The sequence below is a fragment of the Aristolochia californica genome, unplaced genomic scaffold (genome assembly GCF_029961685.1).
Source record: "Aristolochia californica isolate CCGP_79_NKW_82.1479 unplaced genomic scaffold, dmAriCali1.0.hap1 SCAF_7, whole genome shotgun sequence".
In the NCBI taxonomy this organism is placed as follows: domain Eukaryota; kingdom Viridiplantae; phylum Streptophyta; class Magnoliopsida; order Piperales; family Aristolochiaceae; genus Aristolochia; species Aristolochia californica.
In genome coordinates this window covers 35,867,097-35,889,486 of record NW_027182268.1, presented here as the reverse complement: position 1 = coordinate 35,889,486, position 22,390 = coordinate 35,867,097, and the positions used below count along the sequence as shown (strand labels likewise).

Genomic DNA, 22,390 nt, shown 5'->3' with positions numbered 1-22,390 from the left:
TCACTCCCTAAGGTTAGTGAAGTCATTCTCACTCGCTCTCTCACTCTTGTTCTGTTCATTTTGTCATCTCACTTTTGCATTTTGATATAATAAAATTAAATATTTATATATTTAGTTAAATTTAAAACTCTTAATTTAAACAAGTTAACATTTATTAACATAATAATTAAATAAATTATAGTATAAAAATTAAATCATAAAAATCTATTTTTATTTATATAAATGTATAGTTTTAATATTATATTTGATTTCTAATTGAAGAGTGAGAATTTAGATATTAGAAAAGTAACAATTTGATAAGTATTTGAATGTTACAAAATTAAGCATTTTTTATCATTTTATTTTTATATATTTTTAATCATTTTGTGTTTGTTAATGCATTATGTGCTTTTTATTACATGATAAGATGAACTTGATCTCTTTTACAAATTAACTCCAAAGAGTAAGTACCAAGTACGCTTCAAGGAAACACACCTCTGTGCCCATTGCATAGCTACGAACCCTGTAGGGTTTTGTATCTTCCAAGTATGACTAGAAAACTCCATAATGGAATCATGTACCAGCATCCAAAAATGCTTCTTTCATAACAAAACAAGATATGTCACAAAGGTCCATTGCCAGCACAAATCCAAGTTACTGCCTCAAAGTGTCTATAATGTAAGCAACATATAGGTCCCTGCACCTAGAGAGCACTAGACTGATAATGTAAAGGTGATCATTGTTCAGTTGTTACTTACATAGAGTATTTGATAGCTTTCACAGCTTCTTCTGCATGAAGGAAGTCATCGACGACAACTTCTTTGTTCTCATTCTTCTTGTCTCCGTTGTTAATAAAGAGTCAAGGTTATATATAAAGTAATACTTGGTCTCAGATCCCAACTTTATGCAAATCATAAAGACCCTCCTTTATCTCGAGTAATTAAGTTGTTTGTCCTTGCCAGCTTAAACAGCAAAGGAAACATATGAAAGATCCTCCCAGCATCAATATGTAACAGACACGAACCAAATAAAAAATACATATGCATTATAGATAGTAGGATTGATAAAAGAAGGCTTTGCTTCAAATACACAAGGATACAATCTTCAAAGAAACGCCGGAATCTCAACTAGGCGGTGTGAAGGAAGCTCATTGATGTCCTGATAATGACCAAATTGAGGATCATCCGCACATACTGCAATTATCTTATCGTCCTTCTCCCCCTGGTGGGTTTAATCATACAACACAAAGAATTGTTAGATTAAATATCTATAGTTTGTAAAAGGTATATGGACCTGGTCAGAAGGCTCCTTTTTTTTTTCCCTTGGCTTGTTTCACATTTTTATAAGATTGTATTCTGCAGCCCCTTGCCGTTATAAATAGTAGATGAAATTGTAGAGTAGCAAGTATTATTTAGCGAGCAAAAGAAAGAACATGAGAATAACAAAAAATAAGAATAATAATCATTAAATTGAATCTGCTGACATCTAATGGATAGAGTATAATGTTATCGTATAATATTGTCATTTTTGTATCATGAAAGGGTATTATTGTAATTTCGTTATCTTATAACTTAACCTATGCATATCTATGTATCGAGAGTAAATAAACGTTATCGAAATCAATCGATTTCGATCTCTTGTTTCGGGAAATCAAAATAAGCTTCGAAAAATCTTGTCATGGTATCAGAGCTTTGTTTCGAGCCTTGAATTTTTGTTCGGAGCTTGTTCAGTGCCCTCAGCGGTCTCAGTTCGGCGTTGGAGGTTCTCGGCGACTGCTCCTTCGGGTGAGTTCTATTTCCCTCTTTCTCAGTTCGTGGTATCTTGGATCTAGGCCTTGATTTGGTTTCGATGGACTCTCACAAAGTCATTTGCGTCGTCGAGGAGGGTTTTGTGGTGTTCGATGGGAACATCCAGGTTTTGTGGTGTTCGATGGGAACATCCAAAGAGGGTTTCGGGTTCGAATTTTTGGTTTTGCCGAGCGGGCAGGAAGAGGAAGGCCAGCGGACTCATCTCGGGCTCGCAGTGAGAACCTGTAAGGTTCTTTAACGGAGCAGTTTAGGTGTTTGAAGAACTTCCTCACTGATTTTATCATGTCATCTGATTGGTTAGGTTCATTCCCTATCCGTTTCATGGGTAAAAATTACACTGCTTGGGAATTTCAATTTCGTTTATTTGTTATGGGAAAGGAGTTATGGGGTCATATAGATGAGATTGATCCCACACCTCGAGGGGCCGAGGCTTTGTCCAAGTGAATAGTCAAGGATGCTAGAATCATGACCTAGATCCTTGGCTCCATTGAGCCTCACTTTGTTATCAATCTACGGCCTTATAGAAATGCGGCTAACATGTGGAGTTACCTCGCCCAAGTTTACCATCAAGATAACACGGCTCGGTGTTTTCAATTGGAGTATGAGATGGCTCATTTCACACAAGGAAGTCTATCCATCGAGGAATATTTTTCTGGTTTTCAAAACCTTTGAGTTGACTATGTCGACATAGTTCATTCTACTGTTTTCATTACAGCTCTCTCTGCTATTCAAGCAATGCGTGAAACCAGCAAGAGAGATCAATTCTTGATGAAGCTCCGTTCCAATTTTGAAATTGCACGGTCTAATATGATGAATCGTCATCTTGTACCATCTCTAACTGCTTGTTTCAGTGAACTGCTCCGTGAGGAGCAACGTCTAGCAACTCAAGCTGGCATTGAACATCTGGCTAACGTTAGTGCTCCTGTCACTGTGGCTTATGCGACCCAGGGGAGGAATAAGGAACGAGACATGTGTGTTATTCAGTGCTATAGTTGTAAAGGTTTTGGTCATCTTTCTCGGGATTGCCCTAGAAAGTTCAGTAACTACTGCAAGAAACTAGGTCATATCATCTTTACTTGCCCCATTCGACCTGCAAGGAGGTCGGATACTACTTATCATGTTTACGTTGGTGCCTCTAGTTCTATTGCATTGCTTGCTGCCTCGCCGGTTGTTCCTGCTGTACCTACCGCTTCCGCCCTATCGACCATACTCACTCCTGAGATGGTACAACAGATGATCATTTCTGTTTTCTCTACTTTTGGGCTCTCAGGTAATCCTAAAGTTTCTTCTAAGCCATAGTATTTTAACTCTGGAGCTTCTAATCACATGACCAATACTGTTGTTTCTCTTTCCAATGTCCGAAATTATGATGGAAATCAGAAAATTAACACCGCTGATGGCAGTTCTTTGCCTATCAATGCTATTGGTGATCTTTCCTCTTGTTTAGCTGATGTTTTTGTGTCTCCTGACCTCTCTACAAATCTTATTTTTGTTGGTCAATTGGTCGATAATAATTGTAATATCCATTTCTCTCGATCTAGTTGTGTTGTGCAGGATCAAGTGTCCGGGACGATGATTGTGAAGGGGCCTAAAGTGGAATGACTCTTTCCTCTTTATGTTTTTCCTCCCACCATTAGTCCTAGTTTTCCTTTCCTTTCCTTTGCATGTAATGTTGTTAATTTTGGACCTAAGATGTGGCATAAGCCACCCCAACTCTGATGTACTTCAAAAATTATTTAATTCAGGTGTCTTGGGACATAAAATGTGTTCTTCTCTTGATCTTTCTTTTGAATGTCCATCATGCAAACTTGGCAAAAGTAAAGTTCTGCCTTTTTCTCATAATGCCTCTCATGCCTTACAATGTTTCGATCTTATTCATACTAATGTTTGGGGGATTGCTCTTGTTGTTTCTCATGCGCATTACAAGTACTTTGTCACCTTTATTGATGACTATAGTCGGTTTACTTGGGTTTACTTTCTACGGGCTACGACCGAAGTTTTTTTAGCATTCAAGAGTTTTCTTGCGCTTCTAGAGACTCAATTCTCTACTAGCATCAAGGTCTTACGCTCTGATTCTGGCGGCGAATATATGTCTCATGAGTTTCAGGACTTTCTTCAAAGCAAAGGGATCGTCTCTCAGCACTCTTGTCCTTCGACACCGCAATAAAATGGTGTTGCTGAGAGGAAAAATCGTCATCTTCTTGATGTTGTCAGAACCCTTTTACTTGAATCCTTTGTTCCTTCTCGTTTTTGGTGTGACGCGCATTCATTTGATCAATTATTTACCTTCTCCTACATTACATCATGTTTCTCCCTTCTTTAAGTTGTTTAACCATTCTCCTTCATATTTTGATCTTCAGACATTTGGTTGTGTGTGTTTTGTGCATCTCCCTGCTCATGAACGACATAAACTTACAACCCAATCAATTAAGTGTGTTTTTCTTGGTTATGTTATCCCTCAAAAAGGTTATGTTTGTTATGATCCACTTGCTCGTCGTATACGTGTTTCTCGGAATGTTGTTTTATTTGAAAATTAATATTTTTTTCCATCTCATGTTGAGTAGCCATTTGCCTTTTTATCTCTTCTACCTTGCTTTGATGATTCTCCGCCAATTGTGGAAAGGCACAAACCTGGTTTTGTGTATGGCAGACGTAGTGGCCCTGAGTTTGGTTCTACTTCCTCTGTGCCCCCTCACGTTCTTGTCCTGACACCTAATCCCACTCCTGCTCCAGCTTCCACCGCTCTTTGTCGGTCTACTCGCTCTTCTAGGCCTCCTCATCGATATGGTTTCCCCTCCATTGTCTCTCCTGTCGCTACTTTATCATCTATTTCCATTCCCACTTGTTACAAACAAGTCATGGCACATGAGTGTTGGCAGCATGCACTGTAAACAAAACTTCGAGTACTCGAGGAGAATCACACTTGGGATATTGTTCGTTGCCCTCCTCTCCTTAAGCCTCTTGGGAGTAAATGGGTTTTCTCTGTCAAATTTCGCTCTGATGACTCTTTGGATTGGTACAAAGCTCGCCTAGTAGCTCTGGGCAACAAATAGGAATATGGGATTGATTATGAGGAGACATTTGCGCCGGTTGCCAAGATGACTACGGTCCGTACTATATTCGCGATTGCAACCTCTCAGTCCTGGCCGCTGCATCAGATGGATGTGAACAATGTCTTTCTCCACAGTGACCTCCAGGAAGATGCATACATGAAGCTCCCCTCGGGTATGACTACCTCCTCTCCTGATCAGGTTTGAAAGCTCCGTCGTCCTCTGTATGGGCTTAAGCAAGCCCCCCAGGCTTGGTTTGAGAAATTTCGTGGCACCCTTATTCTCCACCGGTTTACACAGCGTCAGTATGATTCATCTCTTTTCTATCATAAGTCTGTCGCGGGCATGGTCATTCTCCTGGTTTATGTGGATGACATCATTATTACTGGCACTGACTCTGGACTGATTACCAAGCTGCAACAGGTGTTACATGCCACTTTCCATATGAAAGATCTTGGCCAGCTCACGTACTTCTTAGGCTTGGAAGTCCATCATCGGGCCAATGGTATTTTCTTAAACCAACATAAGTATCTTTAAGATATTATTACCTTGGCTGGTTTGGAGGACACTTCTGTAGATACTCCTATGAAGGTAAATGTAAAATATAGGAAAAATGAAGAGGACTTCTAGATGACCCTACTCTCTATCGACGCTTGGTTGGGAGTCTCATCTACTTGACCACTACTCGCCCCGAAATCTCCTATGCCGTTCATCAGATCAGTTAGTTTATGTCTTCTCCTCGTCATCTCCATATTGCTGCAGTTCGACGCATTATCCGCTATCTTCGAGGTTCTCCTACTCATAGATTATTCTTTCCTACAGGCTCCTCTCTTCAACTTATTGATAGTGATGCTGATTGGGCTAGGTGTCTGGATACCCGTCGCTCTACTACGGGTTTGTGTATGTTTTTAGGTGATGCCTTAATTTCTTGGAGATGTAAGAAACAAGATCGTGTTTCTAAATCGTCTACTGAAGCTGAGTATCGTGCCATGTCTACTGCTTGTTCTAAGATTGTATGGCTACGCGGTCTGCTTGCGGAGCTAGAGTTCTCTCAGACTACTTTTACCCCTCTTCATGCTGATAACACTAGTGCTATTCAGATTGCCACCAACCCTGTTTTCCATGAACACACCAAGCACATTGAGGTTGATTATCATTCTATCCGTGATACCTTGGATAGTCGGGTAATCTCTCTTCCTTACATTTCTTCGGATCTCCAAGTAGCCGATGTCTTCACCAAAGTAATGACTCGACAACGGCATCAATTTTTGGTTGGCAAATTGTTGTTGGTTGACTTACCCGCATCAATTTGAGGAAGGATGTTATCGTATATTATTGTCATTTCTGTATCATGAAAGGGTATTATTATAATTTATGTATCTTATAACTTAACCTATGTATATCTATGTATAGGGAGTAAATAAACATTATCGAAATCAATCGATTTCGATCTCTTGTTTCGGGAAATCAAAATAAGCTTCGAAAAATCTTGTCATATAACCTGATCAATCATGGGCATTAGTCCAATTGCATGAGCTCTGAGAAAGCACCCAGGCAGTACAGGCTCCTATGGGAAAGAGAGCAGAGAGATCACCAAACTTGGACCTACTAAATCTAGCTTCTGAACTAACTCGTTAATAAATATTTGACAAGGAAAACAATTCACCTGCATCAATATGAGCACATCCATAGGATCACTATCTTCACAGATTGTTCGAGGGATGAAGCCATAGGTGTGTGGATACACGACAGATGAGTAAAGGACACAATCAATCTGGTTCACAATCATAATACACAGATTTTAGTCTACTTGCTCATACTATTTTCCTTCCTTTTCATTGTACTCTCCTTTTAAGGCCAACAAGTTTGGACCACTCAGGATTAAAGGCTCAGATTTATATTTTTTTGGGAAAGATTAATGCTCAAAATTCAAGGTTACACACACTTCAAAGAAGATCACAACATCCGCGTTTGAACCCCACAAGCAGAAGGCACAGAAGGCCATGTATTCAGTAGGAAAATCAACTGACACAAGAATCCATAGATTGGCTGCCTAAACTGATAAAAAATAAACTAAATTTTCAAAAAAGCTACTCTGCAGTGCAAGTAACAGGAACACCAATATCCAACCACCGGAAAGAACATCATCAACATGGACCAGAAAATAGATTAGGAGGAAAAGAGATGGAGAAGTTTATACCTTTATAAGACTACTAGCCTTGTCCTACCCTTGCCAATCTCAACAACCTGCAGTAGGCAAATACCAGAGAACAAAGATGCATCAAAGAAAGCAACCATACAAAGAGCAATTGCCATAAGCACTGAAGAGATGATATCATAGAAATCAGACTAGCTAAAAAGTTTAACCTCCCTTCCAACAGCATTAGCATAGCTAATGAAATCAGGAAAATGAAAAGCTTGCTGACATGGTCTATCTTTAATCCAACTATTTAAGCCTAATGTATGTAGATAAACAAGTTTTGAGCACAGCCTAGAGTCTACTTGCCCCACTTCCTTGTACCCAACTTTGCATTTGTTTAAGTCAACATTATTCTTGATTAATCACTCTTTATGCTCCTCTCTGTTAGCCTGTCTCAAACTGTTCCTGTTAACCTTAAAATAGCTTCAAATGTTTTGAACTTTACCATCTGACGACGTGATTTTTGACAACATAGCTCAAGAAACATGTTAAGAAGGTGAAACCCTTCATAATACAATCTCAAGCTTAAGCCAATTTAAGAATGACTATCAATCAAAATCACCAAGAGCAGGTAAAAGACGAACTCATCCAGCAATCAACTGGCTAGATAAAGACAATACAATAGTTAATAGCTATCCAGAACAAGTCAAAGGAATAAAAATAATTAAAGGTGTTTTTATGTCTATTAGTGCTTCTTTTGGGTGACTAATCTAGCAAGACCATGCAAGGTGTGATCAATATGTATACTTCTTACCTCACACTCAGCCAAGTCAAAAGGCCAAATATGAGGTGTCCATCAAGATAGTGAATTTTGGCATCAGGTCACCCTTCAGAGCTAAAACAATTGAAAATATTTCAATGAAGGTTTCACATTCAAAATTGATCAAAACGGTTAACAGAAGATGCAAAGCAGGCATCTAAATGGAAGTGAGCTAAAAGATAAAAACATGTCCCACCAATCTCTAGATCATGCCAAGGATGGGCAGCAACAGATCTACGTGACATGGAAGACAGGATTCGCTCATTGAGAACAGAATGAGGAAAACTATAGCTTCCATTTCCTTGTCTGCCTGTGTCAGCCATATCTTTCTACAAAAGTAAATCAAATGCCATATAGTAATGCATTTGGTTTCTGAAGGCTATGTTTACTATAGTGAACGAGGATAAGATGGCCCAAAAAGAAGAATGAAAAATTAATCGGGTTATTGATAGCCAAAGCTGCACAAAATGTTGAGTACACGAAGCTAGTAAATCATTTTTCAGTGCGCCGTATTATTTTAAACAATAAGGGGGGGTTAGTGCACATTGTTAGTGCCAAGGGAAAGTGGAAGGGAAAGTGAAGTACTTTCCCTGGGGAAAGTGAGAGGGAATGTAAAGTACTTGTTTGTGTTAGTGTGCGCAATGAAAAGTGCAATGTAAAATACTTGTTTGTGTTAGTGTGCACAATGTAAAGTGCACTGTAAAGTACTTGTCTGTGTTAGTGTACACAATGGAAAGTGCAGTGTAAAGTGTAGATAAATTATTTATTAAATAAAATATTTTGTTATATTTGACTTTTAGAAAATTAAATTAATATTAGTTAATAAAGAAAGTATATTAAATATAACAATTAAACAAATGTTTAATTTTATATTATTAAAAGTGTAATCAAATTTTAATTTTATAATATCTAAATATGAAATAATTATGTAAAAAATATATTATAAAATAGTTATTAACTTAATAAATATTAGTAATATCAAAATAATATTAATTTATTAACATAATTTATAAAAAGTAAAATATTTACACAAATATCGTACTACGTAAATATCGTAATAATAATAATAATAAATGATACAAATATAACTCAATCACCTATTTAATATAAAAAAATTAAAAATGTACGTACAAAATACAACACAAAAAATATTTAAAACATAATAGTCAATAATTTTGCCACATCTGAATTGCTAATACATCTCGAAAATACGATGCTCTTGTAGATTGTACTGCAGACTCCCTTTGTACTTCTTTGAGTGTCCATATCATCCTTAACATCATCACCACTATCACTGTCTTCATTTTCATTATATGTACACTCATCTAGCCAAGTTCCAGAACTTCTCATGCTCCCGAACACATATAGGGCTTTGTCATAGAGCCTAGCTATACCATATGCCTTTATCATTACATTATATTCATCTAAATATTGCCTCGGTTTCAGACCAGAGGCCCCTCTCTGCATAGACATCCATGATTGCAACATAATTTTTTTATGAGATCCTTTCCCTAGTACAATGATTGTCAAAAAAGAGTTTTGTCTTCTACAACAACCCTTGTTAATGTACATATCCATAACAAGGGGCAACAATTGTTGGTCAACATCTATATGAGCTCTCTCTATTTCCTCTAATACATTATCCACTTCTTCAACCATCTTTCTCTTGCACAATATCTAGACTATTGTTCTATATGTAATGGTATCATGATAGAGACGAAACTCTTTGATCTTCCTATAACTTTTAAATACAGCTTCAATATCATCAATATCATTATATAAAGACAAGAAGATATTATAAGTTTTAGTGTCAGGTTTAAACACCTTCTCTTCCATTTATTGAGCAAAGACAATGATTCAGACAAATGTCCATGAGACCCACAAATATGGATCAAGGTGTAAAAAGTAATTGTATCAGGCTTTGGCCTTAACCTCAACATCTCTGCAAAAGCATCTTAAGCATCCTCCAGACGACCTGCCTTTCCATACAAGTCAATCAAAGTGTTGTAAGTTGCAACCATCTGAGGCTTTCGATTTGAACCTTGCTCATCAGAAGACAAAATTTTTGAAGGTGGAATGCGTCCACCAACCTTAAAAAACTCAGTAGACAAAAAATGTTTAAGACTCATTGGAGCCATAACTAAATCCAAATCAACAGACTCAAATTCAAGATTCTCCAGTTGAACTCGGCCCATACACTAGTCCTTATATCAAACTCACCAGCATCTTTTAGAACCTGGAGAAAAGTCTTCATAGTAACTTTGTCGGGGAAAACTCCCCTAATTTTCATATGTTTGACCCACAACAGTGATTCATGCAACAATCCCACTTTCCCATAAACATCAATTATCATTCCATAAGTGTTATTAGTGGGAAATACACGATCTCTTGCCATTTCAATCCAACAAAGACGAAGCTCATCCCACTACTGCGCCCTACCAAGAATCCGCAAAATGACATTATATTGAATTACATTTGACACATAATCCTTCTGAGACTTAATCCATCAAAAGATACGAACAACGCATCTCCAATCCTGTTGTTCCTTCGAGTTGCAGTAGGGCAGCGTCATGTGAAACCAAATAGAGAAGCACAACCAGCCGGTAGGAGAAAAACACTTACTTGAACTTGGAAGAGATGAAGAGGGAGGATTCAACGTTTTTCTATGGTCGATAGATACACAAAAAGAAGAAAACCTTTTCCAAGAAGAAGGGTTTACCAGTTTCTTTCGAATCAAGCCGGAGAAGTTGCATAGGGGGGGAGAGAAGTCGCTGAAGGTCATCGATGTTGGGGATGGCGAGAGGAAGAGAATCAGCGAGCGCTGGGGACAAGAGGAAAAGAATCAGCGTGCCGGGGAGAGGTTGCAAAGGGGGCGATTGAAATCGCCAAAGGTCGCGAGCGAGAGCACAAAATTTTTTTTTCCCCCAAAAATGTTTCGTTTGACGGCCCTCCTGACAACCCGATGTAATTGAGTGAGGGAAAGTGAATTCAAAGCTCGACCCCTCTGAATTCACTTTTCCTACCATTATGCCTAAAACGGGGGGAAGTGAAATACATTTTTATTTTACTTTCCCCCTGCACTTACGCGAGGCACTAACGGGTTTTAGCTCCGCATACAGTATGAAAGTATCTATTTTCCTGTAAATCCTAAGATTCAAAACCACACAAGGTTTAAAATGAGAAGAAATGCAACAAAAGAATGACAGATGAACATTAGAAAACAAAAAAGAACCCCCGAGTTGAAATAATTAATAATAAAAATATTAAAAATGAATTATGATCAGCCTACAGTAAGGGGGGATTAGTGCCCCAAATGGATTCTTGAAGATCAAGTTCATGTCCAACATGAAGATCATGTCAGTCATGTACATGAAGATCATCTTCGCATTTAGTGTTAGTGTTGACGACTTCATGTGCACTAGAAAAAAGTTTCCAGTGTTAGTGCCCCCATATGTGAAAAACATAAAAAACAAGAGAATCTCTAAACCTTTACATTGCACTTAATTACAACATAATCCTTAAACCCCAAATTAGGTAAAACATCTATTATTACTACATGAATAAGTTATTCAATGTATAATTAAATATATTAATATATTTATTAATTGAATTAGATATTTTATTGTGCATTAATATGGTAATTACATGAGCCAATGAAATACGTACATGATTAATTACAAATAATAAATAAATAACGTTATAAATAACAAAAACGAAAGTAATACGTTGAGTTATTAATTTATTAATAACATATGATATACTTTGACCTAAAAATGAATAATTTAAGAAAAAAAATTGATCTAATCATAACTTTAACACACTATATATTTGTACATAATATATTTTATGTATTATTAATTAATAATATATTATCACAAAATTTAAAATCATTGGTTTAATTAACTATAGCAATCGGATAATTATGCCAAAATAATTTATCAAATATTTATTTTAACAATATTTTAATTATGACTATTAAATCACTATTTTAATATAATAATTGTAAAATAAATATATTAAATAAATAAAAATATTTATTTTATAAATACAAATATTTATTTTATAAATAAAATTATAAATTAATGATTTTTATGAAGATAGTTTAATTTTTCCTAACTTAGGAAAAATTAAACCATCGTCGTCTTCGTCAACGGCGAGCCAGCGGGCAATGGCGACGGCGACGGGGACAGGGACGAGCTAGTAGGCAACAACGACGGCCGGCGGGCAACGCCGACAAAGGCGGCGCTCCGACGGTACGCCAAGAGGGAGAAGAGAGGGAGGCCGAGAAGCTCTGTAACAAATGTTTGACCTCCCGTGCTCTGCGACGGAGGTCGAGAGGGAGAGGAGAGGGGGGATGGCTGTTAAACCGAAGCCGATGGCTGAAATCAAAGCCGAATGGGGAAATCGATGACAAATCGAAGTAGAAATTAAAAAGATTGAAGCCCAAATGTCAAAATCGAGCAGGAGGTTCAGAGGGAGAGCGAGTCCGAGATGGAGAGAAGGACGCCGGAAGGACGTTCGTAGCGAGATGGATGCCGTAGAGGCGAAGACCAGAGAGGGAGACCGAAGACGAGAGAGGGAGTAGAGAACGAGAGAGGGCTGCGGGAACGAGAGAGGGTTGCGGGAAAGAAATGGCAGAGAGGGTGTGCGGCAGAGAGAGACCCGAGAGACAGCCCCGTGCGTGAGTCATGTAGATGATTCTCAAAATTGGCCGTTTACTCTTGGGACATGAACTCCTGAGTCATAGATGTTCAAGTACATGACATGAATTTCGGCGCTCCCTAACAACCTCATGATATGAACTGCATAATGCACATAAAGATTTATGTCCTGAGTCATGTGCACTGACCCCCCCTAAAGCTAAATAGAATGAGTTGAATGCGAGAATAACGCAAGCAGAAAAGAGTATACATTATGACAAGATCTTACTCGACTCAGAGAAGAAAAATGACTGTAGATAAAGGAGAGAAAACACAGGAGATTGTACTAATCGCAGTAAGCCCACAAATTATTTAGGTAATTCATTGAAGGGAACCTAATAGGAAATATATATATTTAAGGAAAATTGCTATTTCAAAGTCAAGTGGCCCGCCATGCGTAGCCACCTCTTATTTCCTTGGAAGGCAAATGGGGATCGGGGCATGGTTGTTCTAAGCTGTGATGGCTTTGCGCCCGTTTATTTGGACTGTTTTACCCTCGCTCTGAAGCAAATTATGCATCCCGTCGCGCAATTCTTCACAGAGAGCAATGGGGCTAAATTAGCAAATTCACTTTTGGAAATCCGTGCTTTCTGACCCCGTCTTGCCGTCTTGGTCTCTACCGCCCACGCAGAGAGCTCTTTCTTTTATCAGAAGCTGTTCGGTCTCCAATCTCCCTCTGCAGATAAATATCCGACTCCGTCTAGACAGAGGAAGTACGAGGATCGCTGCAGCAATTCTTTTTGTCGTTCCGTCGATTTTTTCGATGCCAATCCTGTAAACCATTTTGACTAGGTAATTTTTTTATCCATGATTGGAAATGACCTAATTCTATCTCCAATAGAGTAATTATCAGGGTTCACGTTTCATTGTGTTTATTTGTTTTAGCTTTCCCTCTGCCGGCGGGAAACCTTCCTTCGGTAAGTTTGCGTTGGGCGTTTCGGTTTATCGCCTTTCACGCATCACGCTGTTTATCGCCTTTCCAATTTTCGATTTGTTTTTTTACTTGTCTTGTTAGTTTGCTTCTTTTGCTTTACCGATATGCTGGTTATTTTGTTACTGGTATTCTGGATCTACATTTATTTGTTTACTTTGCCATCTAGATCTGCCTGCTATTACTTCCCCAATTTTCATTAACTCTGCAGTACAGCTGATCACTCATCGGCAGCGTGGTTAATCTTGATACTTCAGATTATCTTCCATTTTCGGCACTTTCTTTTTTTACTAGAGTTCTATATTTTGCGTTTTTGTGTTTAATTACTTTTTTTTTTTTTCTGTTTGTCATGTACCCCATTGTAGATCTTCTCCCCTCTTTAAACCTGATCGTTCATGGAGGGACTGGGGGACGGCGCCCAGGCTACGGTGCCTTTAGCGAAATTGAGGAGCGATTTGTCAAGAGCTTTCCAGTACTATCTTGACAGATCCACGCCCCATCCCGTTGGAAGATGGCTTGGAACACTTGCGGTGGCTTCTATTTATGTCTTGCGCGTGTATTATATTCAGGGGTTTTACATAATTTCATATGGATTGGGCATCTATGTCTTGAATCTCTTGATTGGGTTCCTATCTCCTAAAGTGGACCCGGAGCTGGAAGTAATGGACGGTGCTTCTCTCCCAACAAAGGGTTCGGACGAATTCAAGCCTTTCATCCGTCGTCTCCCAGAATTCAAATTTTGGTAATATTATCTTTTCTACTCTAATCTTTGAATATATTGGAAAAACGATGTGAAGAGCAAGGCTTCCTTGGGTATTAACTGTGAAAGTAGTTATGGTTCATTATCTTTCCCAGCTGTTAGAGCTGTCTGTTTTTCTCATAACTGGCTAAAAGCTTCTTGTCTGCCTTGATTTTCTCTCTTTGTACTTGTTTTCTTCTTAGTAGCATGCATTGAGCATGTTCTTTACTGTCTCAATGTAACAAGTTGTAGCTGCTGTTTCTGTATCTATTGTTCAACTCTCCTTACTTCTATGTTTAGAAATTTTCATGAACCATACTTGAACCTGCGTTTAATTTTTAATAAGTGTATAGTCTGCATAAGAAAATTTAACAACCACTACTGCTTTCTATGATTATTTTTATTTATTTTTGAATGTTGGAACCCCTTACCAGTTGAAACTGGAACTCGTACACCAGAAACCTTCTTGTGCGAGTGTCGAGCCAAAGGCCCAATTCACTCTGCTAATTTTCTATATTGTCCATTTGATGATGAACAATGATGCAACCTTTTCGACAGAATCTCTTTTATGTGGGAAAATATTTTCATCCTTCGGTATTGTGAGTCTTGTTCAGTACCAAAGGTGCCTTGTTTGCTTTGAAGGATCTTCTTCCTTTCAAAGTTTTGAAGTTTGTTTCTTCATAAAAAAATTTAAAGTAGCATTTTTTTTCCTGCTCCTTGTGTTCTTGAGGACAGAAAAGTTGTCCAAGGCGATTACTTAATTAAGTTGAGATTGTGAATGATATCAACTATATATATGAAGATAATTAAAACTTTGGAAAGTACTGAAGAAAAGCAAAGGTTGACCTAGTTGTGCTCAGACTGTTACTTATTCTGCCATTCCATCATCAGGAGAATACCATTTTATTATCACTATCATATGCCTTGCTACATCTGGTATTTTTGTTGATGAAACATAAGAAGTATATAATGAGAATCAAAAAGTATTTAGCCATACCCTTCCTGATCCTTGAATTTTAAAAAAAATTCAAGTTGTTGTTGTTGTTACAGCAAGCTCTTTCATTTGCCCTTAAAAACAAAGCCCTTTCAATTTTGGTGTACCAAATGGTTTGTTATGAAGAAGTAGAGAGATGTATATAAGAAATGGGCACTAGTAAGCATTACTAAAACGGTATTCAGTTTAGGTGATTAATTCTCCCCAACCTGCACTTGGCATGTTGGTGTCAGATCAGTGGCTCACCTCACAAAAGGAAAGTTTATGGTTTGCTTTTTGCTAGGAAGTGTCTCGTTATCACTCATTCCATCTAAGGTGAGGACTTTGAGCTGCTTGGACGTTTTATTCCAGTTGTCAATTGTAATGTCATGGATCAAAAGAGTTCACAATTTTGATGGGATGTTTTGCTGTTGAAACAATATTTCTGCTGACATTGGCTGGCAACATTGGATAGGTTGTTTGCTAGCAAGCTACACTGTGCCTCTTATTTCAGCTAGTTATCACTCTCCACCAACAGAAAAAAAAATGGCAACAATAAGCTCGTCATGGCTGAAAGAATCACATTCTGATTAACTAGTTTTCTAGCTGATGTCAGAGGGAAATTAGTCAACAAGTTGATAAGTTGCCTTTCAGTGACCTCAATTCAGCTCCAAAATGCATCAGAAATGAAAATGTTTGCAGATTTCTGGTTGGTGAAAAGAAAGGAAATAATTTTTTGATAATAATGAATAAGAAAGAAGCGGAACTATTGGATCTTTTATCTTGCTCCCAGCTATGTCTTCTTTGGACCGTTTGCCTGCCCACTGCGTTGTGGATTCCTATGTAGTGAAATATTATTCTGAGCTCTATGCTAATGGGTTATTGTGATCATTATGAAATCTTCATTAAAATTGTCGATGTTTTAATTTTTTTGAAGAAAGACAAAGTATGAGCTATTTAGCTATGATTTAGCTTCTATAGGGGAAGCTTGAATCAGGTTATTTGTTGGATGGGTCTTGAAATTGTGGGTTCTAGTGGTTTTGGAAGGGAAGGTGCAACTGATTCCTTTTCTACTTTATCTTCCGATAAAAGCCTTCGCTTAGTTGACCTCATGGTTTTTTTTGCTTTTTTGTTTTTGTTTTTGTGTGTGTGTGTGGTAATTCTTTGGGTATCCCGTCCTCAATTACCTCTTCCCCTGTATCAGTTAAATTGGACCTCCTTGTTCCGTTTCCTTGTCTCTAAACATACATGCTCTATTGCAAAATTTGGAATGTGAATATGTGTTTCTCATGTTCTGTTGGTTGAGTTTAGGATTGGAAACTGATTTAGGGTGTTTATGTCCTTTCTTCCTTTCTATTAAAGACTCTCTCTGTCTCTCTCTGTCTCTCTCTCTCTCTCTCTGTGGTGGTAACGGTTTCTAAGTTCGTCTAACCATAACTCCATCTTGAAAATGAATATGGCCTGTCTGCATTGGTAGATGACTGATATCAGTATATGTGAGTTTGAACTGACCATCTTTATGGAATGTTTTTTTTTCAGGTATGCCATTACAAAGGCCTTCCTTGTCGCTTTTGTGATGACCTTCTTTTCAGTGTTTGATGTTCCAGTCTTCTGGCCCATATTGCTCTGCTACTGGATTGTTCTTTTTGTCTTGACAATGAAGCGCCAGATTCTACATATGATCAAATACAAATATGTCCCATTCACCGTTGGGAAGCAGGTAAGCGCTCTTGATATTTTGGCATGTGGATGCTATGCTATTTTTTCCCCATATTTAATCTATCTTTGTGCCTAATTTTGTAACAGAAGTACACCGGAAAGAGATCGACTGCTAGTAGTAGCAGTGGTACGCCTAGGGACTGAGGATGGTGTCACGGATGTGTCAGGTGGCATTGGCGTTGTAGGTCCTTATCTCTTTAGGTTCTGAAACAAACATGTCAGTGTTGTTAGAAATATAAACATAAGCAAAATATGTAAGCCACTCCCCTACAGCTTGTCCTGTTTTGGGGCTTAACATATGGCGTACGTTACTTGAAAACTTTATTTGTGCATATATCATTCTTTCTTTTATTTGTTCTTCATTGATTCTCATTTGTGTGGTTTTCTTCCCTGGTCGTTTCTAATGAAAATCTTGGACACGCAATGTGCATTTTGATCAGCCAACGAAGCTTTTCATAAAGTACCAAGTGCACGGTGACTACTTTTCTCTAGAGAGCAATGTGTATGGTCACGTTCTCAGAGATCACGTCTTTTCTTGGAAGGATTTATTTATCTAGTGAAAAACTGAAAAGATCTTGCCAGTGGTGGTTTGATTGAAGACCTTTTTGCCAGCTTTGTAGCTTGGGAAGAAATCTCATTCGGGTATGAAATAACAGTGCTGTTCGGAACAATTATCATATACCAATATAGTACTCTTTAACTAATGTTTTAGTTGCAAATTTCCAACAGAAGCATCAATTGAGAAGCCAATGGGTTTCATGTCTCGGCAAGCAGCATCCTCCAGTTAAAGCCCATTTGAGTTCAGTGGGGATGCGATCTGTTAAGAGAACCGACGAAAACCACCGCTCCTCCTGTGAATACTTGTGAACTTCGCTAGAAACTCTGAGCGCACACCAAATACATGAGATGGATAAAATACATGGCCAGGAAGACGAAACAGTATTATAAAACATGTCCTGTACCTTCCAGCTTGAGTAGGGCACTTGCTCCGGGTGGAAGCCTTTTGTCCTGTCAGGAATCAGGGTGGAAAGTTTGTTTTTTGCCAGTATTCATTAAATGATAATCTAAATAAGAATAAAGAGAGAGGGTGAAGAACTGACATAGTAAGCATGCCAATAGTAGAGCTGCCTTTTCAAGCCGGCATCAACTCCCTTGAGAAACTGCTGCACAAGTTTCTGCAAACGGGACGTTCATCGTTCTTTTAGAGAGAAGGATAAGAACAAACCCCAATATCCGTCCAGAATTGAGTGATTTAACCTTGAAGATTACCTGAAGGATGAGTTTTGGTTGAACAAAGTCCACCAACAATTTTTGAAGCTTTGCTCGTGATAAAAACAATCTGCAAATTAAAAAAGTAATGTAGATGTTGCAAATGATGATTCATAAAAAAAAAAAAAAAAAGGATGAATTAGATGATACAAGCCTTTTGGGAGATGGATCAGCTAGAATTTCAGTGGCTATTTCCACGACAGCCTCTTCCCACCCAAGCTGAATAGGTTGTTCATCAGCAAATGGATAGCTGGAGAGAAGGGAAAGTTAGTCACAAAAGCATGTCTACAATGAAACCCCATTTAACGTTTCCTATTTCACCATGCTTACTGGTGTGCTTTGGATGCCTCAAGTGCCATAATTGCTTTTCTTAAATTCTGCTTCGACTTGGTTGCAATTTTAGCAGCAAAAGTCATAGGTAGCTCAAAGTTTTCCTTTCTTGCTATCTGAATCAGCACCTCCATGATCTGAAAATCACAAAGGAGGCAAACGGTAACCAGATACTAGTAAGCCCAACTTATTAGTTGATTAAATCTTAAAACTTCTTACTTCATGTGCAACAGGGGCATCCACAATAATCACTTTGCAGCGGCCTTTAATAGATTCGAGTAGATTAGTATCATCTTCACAGCAGAGTATGATCTTGCATGCGTCCGTATAACAGTCCATAATCCATTTAATCAAGTGTTGAATAGGCTCGGGGAGGTTGTCAACCTCATGGAGAACGATCACTGTAACAGAGTACAATGATCTCATTTTTTTAAGTTACGCAAAAGTAGGCTTCTGTATGTGGAGAAATGTGATCAGGTCAGGCTCCCAGTACCTTTGTAATCTGCTTTGTAACTAGCGTCACTGACTTCGGGAATAGATTCATGGTTGCTGGCTATTTCCTTCACGAGGGCCATCAATGCATATTTGGCATTCATTATGTCGCTCCGTAGATTAAGCTCCATATGATGGAGGCTGGAAGTTAATGGGAAAACCACTTCGATAAGCCTTTCCTGGACAGAGCATAAGGAACTTGGTAACTGAGCAGGAGAACTAGAATGGAAATTAGCTTCTTGTTCCTGTGCATCTTACCTCAACCTGTATGTATCTCAAATCATTTGTTACCTACAAAAAAAATTCGAAAATAGCTGGTTTAAGATCATCCTGAAAACATCATATCAGAAGTATTGAAAGAGAGAAGAACCTCTCCGTCAAAAAGGAAAAAAAAAAAAAAAGCAACTATATATCTGATACGTACTTTCAAAGCAGAGGAGCCATAGATTTCATGCAGTAACGCCATGCATAGTGCTCTTTTTCCCGATCCTGAAGGTCCTTTGAACAGAATGTGCGGGCAGTTGTTGTGGGATATCTAGTAAAAGTAAATGAAACAGAGAGAAATCAGGAAGAAGAAGATGGTCGAGGCCAAGGATCGTTAAATTATAAACTACCCGTATTGAGCAGTCATTGCTTATTTGAGATTAGGCGATGGAAAGTTTCCTTACCAGCTGCTTTAGTTGTTGTGCTTGTTGTTTGTGGCAAATGAAACCATTCAAAGATCCCGGCTGATGCTTGTCAGCCCAAAACTGTCTCAAATTTTCCACCACAAATGCTTTTTCAATGAACGAAGTTTCACCAAACTGTCTGTGTTCAGGCGATTTTGAGGTCCTGCAAGGGACCCTCACGCAGGGAAACCATGCATCGGGTAGTTTTTTCTGTCTACTGACGGTGAATTTTCTGAAACTCCCACTCTCCTGGCTGGTTTTTCCACCACTCTGCCGGCTTATACTAGTGCTCAAGCTCGTATTTGTTTTTGATGGCACAGTCCTGCTCATTGAGAAAGCTCGTACCTGATTTTCAGAACCTGTTCTGAATCCGCTCGTTTGTGGTGGAGCTACGTTATTTCTTCCAGGAGCCACTGTCGGCTCCGGCGCAAATTCTTTAGCACCAAATTTCTTTTGCGTCGCCATGTAATCTTGTGAGAAGAAAATATCACTCGGTGTTATTGATTCTATGCTTTGTGTCATCAGGTCATGGGTGGGGAAGCGACCATTTGACTGAAGTAATTTGGCAGTCGCGACTATTTCGTTGATTTCACCAGATGGGGTCTTGGGGTGGGAGATCTCTTTCTGCTTCTGGGTTAAGCTTCTCACCAATGGTGAGGGACTCCTGTGTCCTATTCTCGGTGTAGAGGCAGAAGTAATTTGCTGTTCCTTAGCTCTCAATCTTGGAGCTGACACCGCGTTTCGACAATAACTACTTCTCTCAGTCACTTTTGAGGCTCCCGGAAAATAGGACGCGCCATTTTTCTCCGCATCAATAAACTTGAGTGGCGTGCGATAGTCATATTTTCTGCTCGAGAAATTTGTTTCGTTAATGTCCTGGTCGCCTTCCTCCTTGGTGGACTTGTATGGCGAAACATGTCTCCTGCCCTGAGATGCAGCGAAAGGACTGATGTTTCTTCGCATTGGAGAAATAGGAGAAATATCCGTATCCTCATCTGCTTGTGGCTTGTAAGGAGATCGACTTCGAGTCTTTCTCGGTTCAGGCTTGGTATTTGAAATCTTGCTATTGCCAGAAACAGAAAAATCATAGTTGGAAGGATACCTTTGTCTACGGCTCAAAGAACTGATATTTCTGTCACGATTTGAAGGAAAGAATAAATCTCCATGCATTCTGCGATTATCCTCGTTTAAGTCGCCCCATGGGCTCTCCTGCCACTCGGTTTCCGTATCCGACGGCTCATACCCGCTTCGCCTCTGTTTTAAAGACGAACGAGAGTGGGTGTCCTTGCTGTGTCTGTAGGAATTCTCCATTTTCGACAAAGTGATCAGAGAGCGAGAGTAGCGTGGAGCCTCGTTGCTAAGAGATGGATGGGTAAAGAAGAACAAATTCCCTGGTTGTTGTCGGAGAGGGGAAGGGCGGCGTAGGATCTTCTACGGTGGATATGTTGAGGACGCGAGCTGGTCAAAGCAGCTCCATCGTACACGACGAAAGCAGCTCAACCTGTCAATCTCCAGAAAATTCAGAACCAAATAAACAAGATGCATCTTGTTCCTGAAATTCCTAAGCGATGCTCCAGCGAATCCCTTTTGTCCTTGTTATGCTCTCGTTGATGAACGATTAGTTGCTGCTCGGCTGCTCTTCTCTCGTCTCACAGAGAAGAGAACAGTTTCCAACTTTCTATAATTTATAGGGAATTTTACCAAAATTTAGTTATAAAACTATCCAAATTTGACCGGTCCACTTTATATGTGGACAGTCAAAGGCAATACGTAAATTTTGATTGCTTACGCATCGCCCCGTCATCAGAGTGATACTGTAGATGAACACAAAGGCTGCCACGTCATTATTATTAACACGTCATTTGCCACACATTACATGATAAAGTTTTGAATAAATTTTTAAAAAATTAAAAAATCAAATACACTTTTTATTACCTTATATCTAAAATAAAAAATTATTAAATTTTTAATAAACAATTAAAAAAATAACTCTTACTTATTTAACACCATTTAATATCAATTAAAATATTTATTAATTAAAAAAATTATCGTTACACTTTTTATTACTTTATATTTTTTAAAAAAAAAGTAAAATAATTAGATTTAAAATATTTATAAAGAAAATAAATCTTACTCTTAAGTCTTACCCACATATTATCGATTTAAAATATTTATAAATTAAAAAAAATATACAAAAAATTATTTTAGAGTTTAAAAATATATTTTAAATTTATTTGTAAATTGAAAATGACGTGTGAGATGACATGTGTGTAAAAATATTGAAGTGGCAGCCCATGTGTTCAACTACCATACCGTACTGATGAGGTGTTGACACGTAAGTGGTTAAAGCTTAGGTGTCGCATTTGACTGTCCACATGTTTAGTAGACCGGTCAAAGTTCGGTAGTTTTGCAAATAAGTTGAAATCGTCGTTGTTTTCATAAATAAATTTTTTTAAATTGGTATTTTGGTAAAATTCCCTTCTATAATTTATACTATTGCGAACACAACTGCATAAGGTCGTGAATTATCTAAGCTGAAAAAATATCTCATCCTTTTAAAAATCATATTATAATCGTTTAATTTAATCTCGATTTCTAAAGGTACTAACATGGTAAAATTGATGTATCTTCAATATTTTTAATTCTTAGAATTTTAAAAAAAATTATATGCATTTAAACAAATAACGTCAATTTATTTTTTAATAGTATACACAGTCATCTCTCCCTCTCTTCATGTCTTCCATATCATAAAGGAACCAACTCCTCAACTCT

General features: G+C 38.2%; 2 protein-coding genes and 2 pseudogenes across 2 annotated transcripts; 1 reads left to right on the top strand and 3 right to left on the bottom strand.

The window, feature by feature from the left end:
• Window positions 1-633: 633 nt before the first annotated feature.
• Window positions 634-8,120, bottom strand: LOC137937378 (soluble inorganic pyrophosphatase 1-like; annotated as a pseudogene).
• Window positions 8,121-8,949: 829 nt separating this feature from the next.
• On the bottom strand, window positions 8,950-10,369 carry LOC137937377 (pentatricopeptide repeat-containing protein At1g73710-like; annotated as a pseudogene).
• A 2,668-nt stretch (window positions 10,370-13,037) lies between these two features.
• Window positions 13,038-17,278, top strand: LOC137937070 (protein RER1B-like). Its single transcript, XM_068782112.1, has 4 exons — window positions 13,038-13,289; window positions 13,794-14,170; window positions 16,680-16,860; window positions 16,947-17,278. The coding sequence occupies exons 2-4, from the start codon at window positions 13,824-13,826 to the stop codon at window positions 17,001-17,003; spliced, it is 585 nt and encodes a 194-aa protein (XP_068638213.1). The 5' UTR covers window positions 13,038-13,289; window positions 13,794-13,823; the 3' UTR covers window positions 17,004-17,278.
• A 401-nt stretch (window positions 17,279-17,679) lies between these two features.
• On the bottom strand, window positions 17,680-20,929 carry LOC137937376 (uncharacterized). The gene is made up of 10 exons (XM_068782442.1): window positions 19,619-20,929; window positions 19,375-19,485; window positions 18,952-19,156; window positions 18,678-18,859; window positions 18,459-18,595; window positions 18,283-18,378; window positions 18,129-18,198; window positions 17,960-18,034; window positions 17,822-17,867; window positions 17,680-17,741 (listed from the first exon to the last, which is right to left on the bottom strand). Exons 1-10 carry the CDS (start codon window positions 20,927-20,929, stop codon window positions 17,680-17,682), a joined length of 2,295 nt encoding a protein of 764 aa, XP_068638543.1.
• Window positions 20,930-22,390: the final 1,461 nt, after the last annotated feature.